Genomic DNA, 11,258 nt, shown 5'->3' with positions numbered 1-11,258 from the left:
CCTGGTCGCTTCTCCCTTTTGAAGCAGCGTAGATCACGGATCGTGTCGGGACGCAGCTCAAGCTAATGCCAATTTGACGGAGGAATCTTGAACTAAAGTCCACTGAACACGAGAGTAAAAAAAAGGCACAGGTCCCGGAAGCTCAAGTCTGACTTCTACTCCTCCCTGTAGCCGCTGAGGCTGGGTCGACGACGTGCACGCATGCACTTGGACTGGCGGTGGCGAAGCAGTGCTTCTCAAGTGTCGTGAAACCCACCTCACGCCACCGATAATGGAGCAGGAGCAGCAGCAACCGTGTACCTGAGCAGCCCTCACATGACCACATGGTGGTATTTTACATTTTTATTTACTTAGATGCGCTGACCTTGAACTCCACGCACAACATCGTACATTTAATGCTAATCGCAAAAAGAAACGAACATCGTACATTTAATGCGCTTTCACGCCACCGACTCGCACTGATCGGATCCGGACTGTACACCACCAAGGTCCAAGGCTAGCTAGCTCTATAAAGACCGCACGGCGGGGCCTCTCACTCCGCAAGCTAGCACAGCCATGAACCTGAAGCATCGATCGAGCTCGAGTTAGTTTTGGTGATTTGCAGTGCAGGGTGGCGGCAATGCTGGCTCAGGGAAGAGGAAGTGCGACCACCGCTCTGGTCGCGGGCGTCGTGCTCCTGTGCGTGCTCCTTCCAATCACCGGCGCGGCCGCGATGGCGCGGCAGGCGCCGAGGACGTACGTGGTCGGCGACGACAAAGGCTGGGGTCGCGACCTCAACTCATGGTGGCCGAAGGACAAGACCTTCTACGCCGGCGACGTGCTCGGTGAGTCGTTGCTGTTGTGAGGTTCTCTTCCAGCTAGGCATGCAGCTAGCTAGCCATGGGCTATATATAGCCTTCTCCATTGTTGCATATGGGTTGCGTGCTTACATGTGTCGATGGAATGGATGCAGTGTTCAAGTACGACAAGGAGCTCCACGACGTGACGGTGCTGGGCGGCAAGGGGTACCAGCGGTGCGAGGTGCCGAGGCACAGCAGCAAGAGCTGGGTGATGCGCACCGGGAACGACCAGGTCACGCTGCGCAGGGGCAACAACTACTTCATCTGCGGCCTGCCGGGCCACTGCGACAAGAACATGAAGCTCGCCATCAAGGCCTGGTAGATCCATCGATCCGGCCGCATCATCATCATCAATCTTTTGAGGATTGCATGCTTGCCCTGGCCGTCGTTTAACTGTCCGTGCCTTGTTGGGTTCTCGAGTTAATTTATAATTTATTTGTCTCTCGAATTGGGGTTGTCACTTGTATTACAAACCTAATTTATCGTGGATCATGTGTGTCTTCATCGAGTAAACTTGACGTTTTCTCTATGTTATCCTATATACAACTAAGTAGTTGATCCTCAGAAACTTATTTATCTCAATATATACAACTAGATGGACGGCTCGTAAATTCGCCAATCATCGTAACAGTTGTAATACAACTATGCCATCCCAACTTGCGAATAGTCATGCATGGAAAAAGGCACACTTCAACGTGCAACCATTCATGCAAAAGGCTTAAATATTTTAATTAGTTTATTATGCTACAATTCAATATACTATATTTTGTAAGTGTAGAGTAATCATTTGTATTTTCAGTTTGTTCTTATATCCAGATATTTAATTTTCGCAAACTCAAATCTCATCAAAATATATTGCAGAAAGTTCCCGCATTAACGCGCGGGATATCATCTAGTTACTGTGAAACATAAGTGCTTGGTTGATTAACCGAAATATATATGGATGGTATGGTTGATGTCATGCATGATGCCATACCTATTTGCTCGTTGACTTAGAGCACCGAATAAAAAAGGGATGATAGTTGGAAAGCAGCGTTTTGGCTCCCATATGAGCCCGGGAGTGACAAAAAATGGTAAAAATATTAAAAATAATAATTAAAATATCGAATTCTATTGTGGAGAAAGATGATTGAGTGCGTGATGACCGTGCCAAATTTCAGAGCATTTGGATGTTTGAGTAACTCTCAGCAAAAAAGACAAATTTGAGGTATGTGAAAAAGTGTATTGTTTGTGCACTATTCGGACCCAATTTTGTTTTTTTGCTGAGATCTACTGAGATGTCCAAATGATTTAAAATTTGGCACGCAGCTCACGCACTCAATCATCTTACATGGAAAAAATCAGTTTTTTTTTGAATTTTTCTTGTATTCTTTTGGAATTTACTGTCGAGGGGTGTAGATGAGCCCGGACACAGAATTGGATATTCGTGATAGTTGTTCATCTCTTAGATCATCTGCACTATATACAAATAGCAATGGCTGATCTTTTTCCAGTTATGGCAAAACACACTATACGATACTATAGTAAAAGAGAGAAGTGTATATTCAACCCCGAATCTTAACATTAAACTATGCCACCTCAACTTGCAATTATGTATGGAAAAGGCCCACTTCAACATACAACCATGCTTGCAAAAAGGCCTGAATATTTTAATTACTTTGTGCTACTTATATTCAATAGATATTTTATAATTGTAGAAATGTATTTTCAGTTTGTTCTTATATCCAAACATTCAACTTTCATATATAACTAAACTCATTGAAATATATTGCAAAACATTCCCGCAGTAACGTACGGGGTATCATCTAGTTTCTGTGAAAACTATTTGCTTGAATTGTATGGTTGATGTCATGCATGATGTCATACATAGTTGCTCCTTGGCATAGCCCATAGCCCATCAAGTGGGACTATTTTTTATCCCAAAGTTGCAACAGCAAAAACGCCCTCACATGGACGGTACTTCAGTATATACACAGAGCACTGAATAAAACAAAGATGATAGTTCATCTCTAGATCATCTGCACTATATGCAGATAACAATGGTTGATTTTTTCCACTTTTGGTAAAACACACTGCAAATAATATAAATAAAAGAGAGAAATGCATATTTCAACCCATAGACTAGCAAATTTACAACCCCGAACTCTAATATAGGTTAAAACACAAACCTCAACTCTCAAATCCATTTAAATTATCCCAGCCACTTGGTCTAAAGGTGGTTTTCACATACCTGGAAGGTATTTAACCGAACTGACCAGGCCCAGATAGCCACGTCAGCGCGCCATGTCAGGACCCACTTTTTGATCGAAAATTCAGTGTCCAGAATTTTTTTTTTGTAAAATACCATGCTGACCAATAAAGGAGTGTTTCACAATTTTTTGAAAACAAATCTAAACATGCGGTCGAAATTCAATTCCAGCCCCTTTTTTTTTAAAATTTTGAGCAAAATTTCAAAGTGTCCAGAAAGGATTGAGAAAATCATGTAAAATCAACACTACCATGTTGACAAATCTGAGAAAGTTCACATTTTTTAACAGTTATATTGGAAATATAGTAGAAATTTAAGTTCGGCCCTGTTTTGTCAAATTTTGATAAAGAAATCAAAGTTTTCAGAAAAAACCACAAACTTTCTATAAAATCAACACTACCATGATGACAAATCTGGAAAAGTTTCACACTTTTTTGACAAACGTATTTAAAATATAGTGGAAATTTAATACTGTAAAATTCAATCGAAAGAATAGAGTCCATCTCACCATGGACAAATTCTCTCCAGAGGAATGGACGTGGGAGTACTGTCCACAAGGTATACAATTAAATCATCGCTCCCTGCAGGTGTTGGACTGTCATCTTTCTTAGGACTTCCTCATGTGATTGTTCCAAATACTCACGAGATGTACTAGATTTAGGAAATATCTTAGGACAAATTCTAGCAATGCTATGCATATCTATCATAGGAAAAATATTCTCAAAAAATGTTACATCACAAGATTCCATTATAGTATCAACATGCATATTAGGCACCCCGGATTTAACCGGTGAAACTCTATATTTTTAGTCCATTATTCCACTAACCAAACCTGAATCCCCTTTTGAGTTCTTCTTGAAGCTTTGTGTTCTTGAAGTTTTACAAACTCCTAGACGGTTGGAGTAAAACAGGAGCTTCCAAGGTTGTGCACCGGCCCTATGAAAGTTTGTGAAGACGAAAGATTTCCTCTAGATCTACCTTTAGTGGTTGAGTTTGGACTTCATGGCCGAATCTCTAGTAGGACAAGGCTACGTCTTTTTGACTGTTGGGACTTTGTGTCTAAACCTAATCTTTCTAACCATTACTGTTAGAGTCATTTTGTCATATAGGTTGATGCACATGGTTGCATTTTAGAGCTTATAATTCTACGGTTTCCTAAAACCAACTAATTGGTTAACAAAGTAGTTGCATATTCACCATCCCTCTAGTTAACACCTTTGAATCTTCCTCACTTGCTTCGTGTAAGAATGGTTAACTGGAGTCAAGATCTTCGATCGTCACCCAGGTCTGCTTTGATTACACTTATAACACCCTCATGCAAATTCAATCAACATCTTACCATCTATACACATATATACATATCAACTCACTTACACTTCCGTCCTCACTTTTGTGTTGAAGGGTTAACCAATATATGCTATGTTTGGAACACAGATGTGTATAATCTGCTCAAAGTTTTACTACACTTTCTATGAAAATAAGCCTACCATAATAGTCCGAGAATTACAACATTTCCCTTTAAAATAGTGAAGACGCAATTTTTGCGCAATTGGGAAAATCCCAGATTCAATCCATTTCGCGCATATTTGACTTTTAATTTGATAAATACAATCTAAAAATTTACACGCTTGCACACATAGAGAGAGTATCCAAAATATACAACATCAAAACACCATAACCATATGGCAACTTTGCAAAACATTCTGAACTTAAAATGAATAGTTCTCAAAAGCCCAAGCTCAGCAAGACAAGCAACACTCCTGCCAACAACGTCATTGGTACGGTGGAAGTTTGCGCATTGAATGCCGAGCTTGGCGACGAGGTAGGCGGGGGCACCCCTTCCTGCGTGGAGCTCTTGATTGGGCATGCGTAGTTGCAACTGCTAGGGTCGACCACCCTGTACACTCCCTTGCTGGTAAGCAAGTATAAGTCCTTGGCGTTGTCTTCGCCAAAGGAGAAGATGTAGCCCAATGACGGCAGCGGGCTCTTGGCCGCGACATCACACAGGATTGGTGACGTCTTGGAGCAGCCGAATGTCAGCGGCGTCACATTGTACACCCCACTGTTCTCCGGCGTCTCGATCCCTGACCACATGGACTGTGCATACAAGTCCGCGTAAATGTACCTACACACAGGCAAGGACAAGATGAAATTAACACAAGACATACGCATGCTACGGTCACAAAAATCATCGAACGATGTCATGAAAGCAAGAACAAAATGAGATGGTGAATGAAGTCGATGGAGGGCTATTATTATTACCTGCCGTTGAGGCATGGGTTAGTCATGGAGCGGTAGACGTAGCCGCCGATGATGGAGGCAGAGCCAACATTGTTGTTGACAGTGTTGTGGGCGTAACCCATGACCGGCAAGATGGCGTTGATGGAGTCGACCGAGGTGTTCCCACCGGGAGTTGACAGTGCCGGGTATGACTGGGGGCCCTCGAACACGCGCCACCCGTAGTTCCCACCATTTACCACTAGGTCGACTTCCTCATACAAAGACTACAAATTCACACAGATTTCGTCATGAATTTAGTAGCACGGATCGTGGTCATAAAAGCATGGGGATACGAGAGGTTACCTGGCCGACATCGGCGCAGAAGAAGTAGGACGGCTTCGTGGAGTCGAAGCTGCAACGCCACGGGTTCTTGAAACCCATGGCGAAGACCTCTGGCGCGAACTTTGGGTCCATTGAGAACGGGTTGTCCTTGGGGATACCGTAGTTGCCCCAACTAGGAGTGTTGTTACCACCTGCATGCAGTGCAAATTTGAAAATGAACAATTTGGCACTCTGACCAATAAATTTGAATTTGAACACAATCATGAACTATAAACAGTTGAAGATAGTGAATAAGTTTAATGAAAATTTTGAATTTGAATATAATCGTGAACTATAAACAGTTGAAGGTCGTGAATAAATTTGAATTTGAATATAATCGCGAATTATAAACCAAGTGGTACTGATGGGTTTGAGTTCAAGATCTCTCGTCCTTACGGTTTCAGTTGCCATATTCATTTTCTCTTTCCAAAAAACGCATAAACTGATGACTTTATAACTTGATCACCTTATAGTACTATTTACTTCTACTGACGTAAAAAGTGAGTCTCTAGTTGCCTTACTTGGCATGTTGTTGACGTCGATCCGGATGATCTTCCCGAGCAGGGTCCCCTTGTTCTGCGCGAAGTTCCATGGGTCGCCGACGCTGCCGCCGTCGCCCATCATGAAGTACATGTAGCCGTCTCCCGGGCTGAAGAGGATCTGCCCACCGTGATGGGTCGTGAACGGCAGCCCGAGCGTCATGATCCGCCTCGCCTCCGTCGGGTTTGCAGAGGTCGCCTGAGGCAACAAACGGCCGCGCATCAGCACCGAAGCAAATGCACACATCGCCGGACAAGAATTGACATGATGGCGTACGTACCTTCGAAGGCGAGCCGGAGGACGAATTGGCGGTGTACTCGGCGATCACGCTCTGGTACTGGCAGGGCTGCGCGCCGTTGTCGGCGCCGAGCTTGGACGGGTCACAGCCGATGTCTGAGTTGCAGGCGCACCTGCCAGAGCACGATGCCGATTGCGTTTTGTCGCAGCTGTAGGAGACGAAGAACCGGCCGTTCTTCTCGAAGTCCGGGTGGAAGGCCATGCCGAGGAGGCCGAACTCGTTGTCGAAGTGCACCTCGTCGGTAATGTCGAGGAACGGGTTGGCCACGTCCAGCTCCAGCGGCTTGCCGGAGCCCTGCGGCGGCACGGTGGCAAGGAATACCTTGCCGGCCTGGTTGCTGAGGAACACGCGGTTGGAGCCGTCCGGGTGCGCCGCCATGTTGAGGTACGAGCCGTTGCTGACGCGCTCCAGACACATACCGTTCACCGGTGGCACGACGCGGGTCGCATTGAACGCCGCGGCCTCACCGTCGAAGCAGATGGACTCGCCGCCCAGCGCGCCGCAGAAGTCGCCCTCTGACTCCCACACCTCGGCGAGCTTCGGCGCCGATGCGCCGCCCTTGGGCGGCTGGAACGGCGACCCCGGGATGGACACGTCCTTGCAGGTATCCCACACCTTCGCGCAGTACCCCGTCGCCGCGGCCACGCCGCTGACACGGCTCGACACGCCGGTGCTGTTGCATAGCAGTGGCACCGTCCGAGGGCTTGTCCGGACGGTGAAGAGCTCGCCGGCGTACGGGTTGCATCTCTGCAACACCAGCATCCCCATTGTCTCAGTGGCAGAGCCTTCCATACACATGGTAATTCAGTCCAGCGAGTGAGCAGGAAACCGTACCGCGCAAAGGATAGACTTGACGAGGTCGCCGCACGGCGTGCCTGAGATGTTCATGGCGGCAAACTGCCTCCGGACAGCGGCGTCGTCCGTCGTGTTGCAGCAAGCAGTGCCGTTGTAGCCGCAGAAGGAAAGGGACCCGTTGACCGCCCTTGGGAACGCTGCTCGACATGATCGAAGCATAATAATCACAAGCTGCTCGGAGAAACAACACAAAGATGCTGCAGGAAATCGACTGCATACTCGAGTCCATGCACAGTTTCGCGCCATGGCTGTCCTGGACGGCGAGCAGGAGGACAACGGCGGCGATGGATAGTATCGCGGTCGCCATCGACGATGACCTCATGGTGCCTCGGGAAGGAGGAGAAGATGGAAACTTGCTCCGGTCAGAAATGGGGCCGACGACTTTATGGAGGCCTGAGGAGGCAGGAGTTGACCAAAGATCGGGATTAGCAAGGCAATCAATGGACGACATGCTGGATAATGGAGGCTTGAGGAGGCAGGCGTTGACAAAATAATGGGATTCTTTTCAGCCGACCAAACAATGAGATTAGCAAGACAATCAACGGACCACATGCTGGATAACGACAACTACTGTATGTCCGTATTGAATTATACTCCCTCCGTCCCATAATGTAAGATGTTTTTTGGCTCTAGTGTAGTGTCAAAAAACGTCTTATATTATGGACGTAGGGAGTAGTATATATATATATATATGGGCCATCCAAAAGGAATCATGTGAGATGAGCATTAGCATAAACTGCAATGATGGGTTAAATTAAATTAAACGATAAAGCTAAAGGGCGAATGTTCCCAAATTATTTTGGATGAGGGTTGAATCAAACAACTAACTGGGCTAACTAATTATGTGTGTGAGTTTACTAATTAAAATCCAACTTATATACGTGTGAACCACGATCGAACTGAGCGAATCGGCGGTTGGGCCTAGTGGCGGACCATTATGTTATAGGGTGTCATTAAAAAGAAGGTAAATACATCACAAGGGTCTAAACTTGTCCGGCGCGGTCTGTTTAGCGCCTTAAGTTGCAAAATACGTAAAAGTGATGCCATAGCTTGTCCAAATGATGCATATACGGTGCCTTCGCTCGTACGCCGCCGTATGTGCCGCCCACGTGGCTTGACAGTTGGCGTATGGCCCACATGTCAGTGTGTGTGACCGTTGGCAGAGCTAGGTGAGACCGGTGCTGTGGTTATTTTGTAGAAAACCCCTTGGGATTTAATTAATTATCGCAAAAAGTCCCTCCAACAGCAGGAAGTGACTGCCTGTTATGTTTGCGCATAGGTACCCGGAAGGCCGCGCTCTTTCATTCTAACTCCTCACCGCTTTGTTTCCCTATCTCTGCTTTCTTTCTCGCACGACTCGCGATCAATCCAAGGTGGCGGCGGTAGAGGTCATGCGGCACGACGACCGGCGTTAGAGGCGATGGACGACCCGCACGTCGTCCTCCAGGCGAAGCAGCTCCTTCGTATGGTAAGTCGCGCCCTCCCTATTTTACTTCATGCCGAGTATCTCTTCCTTGTCCATAACGTTGGGTAGGGTTTGCTGGAGTGAGAGTAATTTTCTGGCGTGCTTGATCGTCATCTTTCATCCATGCTATGGAGATATTGTGTATATGGATTGTTGCAGAGTAGATATGGGCACTGTTCCTGAATTTTGCTAGGGTTTATTCGGGTTTTTGAAAGTAGGCGCCTTTTCCTGTCAAAGTAGTTGGTCATGCTTGTGTGCGCAGCAAATTAGACTATAATATTACTCAGATGTGATCATTTGCCTTGTTGGTCATTTCTGCTCAGATCTGGAGATTGTTCGAACTGAAAAATTAGAAAAATTTGTAACTGAATTTTGGGTACAGATGATGCATAGTTAACTGAATTTGGTGACACATGATTGTACAGTTAACTGAATTTTCGTGACAGGTGATGTACTGAATGTGTGCACTGCACTGAACTGAATATTTGTGCTGAATGTGTGCAAGTGCAATGCGTTAGAGATGTAGTGAATGTGTGCAGTGTATGTAAAGTACACAACTAAATTGTTCTGGATAATTAACTGGTATTTTGTTGTATTGAATAGTACAGATCACTGAATATTGGGCGGCTTACGTGCGAAGGCACCGTATATTCACCGTTTAGACAAGTTATGTCACCACTTTTACGTATTTTACAACTTTAGGCACTAATCTGACCGCGCCGGACAAGTTTAGGCACTTGTGGTGTATTTAATCACCAAGATAGTTTATGAGCACATCTCCAACACGGATCCCTAACATGCACATGATACTAGTGTATGATACTACCTTCATAGTGCACAGTATCATAGATGATCATACTTATTGCCATGCATGACACAAAGTAGTATAACATTTAACATTATACGGTATCTACCTGTGTTACTCTAACCCCCCTCTCTTTTCTTTAATTCTCTGCCACATCAGTGTGTTTGCTATTCCCGAGTGCATGATATTAGCTAAGATACCACCACTATGGCCAGCCTTATATGGAGCCGACCATCCAACCCTAGACGTCAAACGCCTGGACACATTCCAAATGAAATTTAAACAATCTGAACGAAATTCATGCAAACAGAAGATTTTCATTAAAACATGACCAAATTCATTATATTATCGACACATTCAACTAAACAAAAGTGAACGTCACTTTGTAACCTAGTCTAAATGTTTGCCGGCTGCGGCGGTGTCCGTGTCCCACATCCTGACTTCTCCATGTCCAGCAAGCTCAACGTCCTTGAGCCTAGGAAAGTGAAGTTGCTGGAGGCAAAGAATAGGATGTGGGGCACAACCTACTTGGGACCCAAGACGTGCCCACGCCCCATGCCCTACTCTTTCTCGCTGGATTCCGCCGTGTCGACTGTGTCAAACGTGGACGGGCGAGCCTCGTCGTTGTTGTGCTGGGGCGTGAATCGTGGAGGTGGCACGGCCAACACAGAGCAAGCGATGTCCGTGGTCGGATGCACCTCCTCTTCGTCCGCCTCCTCTTCCAGCTCGCGAAGACGGAATCTTTCTCTGCCCATAGGACGCGTGGCAACCGCCAACGCTTGCGGCAGATGTTGCGGGCGTTGCACATGGACTGATACATCACACTACTAGGGAAAAGCTTATACACAGAGGATTATCAGTAGCGCTGGTTAAAACTACGCACTACTGCTACTTACCCGTAGCGTGGGGTCACACAGGGCGCTACTGCTATTGTGATAGCAGTAGCGTGGCTTCAGGAAAACGTGCTACTACTATAATTCCCACACTGTTGCCGACAGGCTAGGCATAGTAGTAGCGAGCTTGAAGAACACGCGCTACCGCTAAGTGTGTAGTAGTAGCGCGTTTTCAGGGGAGAGCGCTACTATTAAGTTTGCACCGTGCCACATGGTGGGCCCCACATAGAAGTAGCGCGTGTTGCAGGAGCGCGCTACTGCTACGTTTTTAAGCCCACGCTGCTGCTCAAAGTAAACCAGATAAATGAAGATAAAATAAACCAAAAATAAAATAAAATAAAATAAAAAACAAATAGAAAAGTAAATGAAAATGAAAAGAAATAGAAAAAGGAGAAAGGAAAAAATGTAAATGTAAAGAAAAATAAATAAAGGAGAAAGGCATAGCAGTAGCACTTGTTTTCAACAAGCGCTGTAGCTAATGTAGCAGTAGCGCGTTCTGAAGACCCGCGCTATAGCTAAGTTTGACTTAGCCCTGAGCGGGTGTCCCTCCTTCCCTCAATTCCCCATTCTCTTCTCATTCGCTCCTTTCTCCGTCTTTTGCATCCCTCATCGCCGCTGCCTCCCTCGCCGTCTCCTGCCGCCGTCGACGCCCCCGGAGCCACCAGAGCCGCGCGCCCTCAACGCCACCGGAGCCGCCCACGCCGCCACTGGAGC

The 11,258-nt window shown here is 46.1% G+C and overlaps 2 protein-coding genes across 3 annotated transcripts; one reads left to right on the top strand and one right to left on the bottom strand.

Annotated features, from left to right (window-relative positions):
* Nucleotides 1–525: 525 nt before the first annotated feature.
* On the top strand, nucleotides 526–1,368 carry LOC123167459 (basic blue protein). Its single transcript, XM_044585298.1, has 2 exons — nucleotides 526–824; nucleotides 953–1,368. Exons 1-2 carry the CDS (start codon nucleotides 620–622, stop codon nucleotides 1,159–1,161), a joined length of 414 nt encoding a protein of 137 aa, XP_044441233.1. The 5' UTR covers nucleotides 526–619; the 3' UTR covers nucleotides 1,162–1,368.
* A 3,139-nt stretch (nucleotides 1,369–4,507) lies between these two features.
* On the bottom strand, nucleotides 4,508–7,771 carry LOC123167165 (HIPL1 protein). Of its 2 annotated transcripts, XM_044585002.1 has the most exons (7): nucleotides 7,601–7,771; nucleotides 7,361–7,518; nucleotides 6,509–7,273; nucleotides 6,210–6,426; nucleotides 5,671–5,840; nucleotides 5,350–5,591; nucleotides 4,508–5,212 (listed from the first exon to the last, which is right to left on the bottom strand). In XM_044585002.1, the coding sequence occupies exons 1-7, from the start codon at nucleotides 7,701–7,703 to the stop codon at nucleotides 4,813–4,815; spliced, it is 2,055 nt and encodes a 684-aa protein (XP_044440937.1). In that variant the 5' UTR covers nucleotides 7,704–7,771; the 3' UTR covers nucleotides 4,508–4,812. The 2 variants fall into 2 exon arrangements, with proteins under 2 accessions (XP_044440937.1, XP_044440935.1); XM_044585000.1 differs by having other exon boundaries at nucleotides 7,361–7,627.
* Nucleotides 7,772–11,258: the final 3,487 nt, after the last annotated feature.

This window comes from Triticum aestivum, chromosome 7D, assembly GCF_018294505.1.
Source record: "Triticum aestivum cultivar Chinese Spring chromosome 7D, IWGSC CS RefSeq v2.1, whole genome shotgun sequence".
Taxonomy (NCBI): domain Eukaryota; kingdom Viridiplantae; phylum Streptophyta; class Magnoliopsida; order Poales; family Poaceae; genus Triticum; species Triticum aestivum.
Note: the sequence above shows the minus strand (reverse complement) of the source record. Positions and strands in the feature narration are given on the sequence as shown.

Coding starts and splice junctions, on each gene's coding strand:
- LOC123167165 (XM_044585000.1), bottom strand. CDS start 7,627: ATGGCGCGAAACTGTGCATGGACTCGAGTATGCAGTCGATTTCCTGCA. Junction 6,427..6,508: donor CCTCCGGCTCGCCTTCGAAG/GTACGTACGCCA, acceptor TTGTTGCCTCAG/GCGACCTCTGCAAACCCGAC. Junction 5,841..6,209: donor CGACGTCAACAACATGCCAA/GTAAGGCAACTA, acceptor CACTGCATGCAG/GTGGTAACAACACTCCTAGT.
- LOC123167459 (XM_044585298.1), top strand. CDS start 620: ATGCTGGCTCAGGGAAGAGGAAGTGCGACCACCGCTCTGGTCGCGGGC. Junction 825..952: donor CTACGCCGGCGACGTGCTCG/GTGAGTCGTTGC, acceptor GAATGGATGCAG/TGTTCAAGTACGACAAGGAG.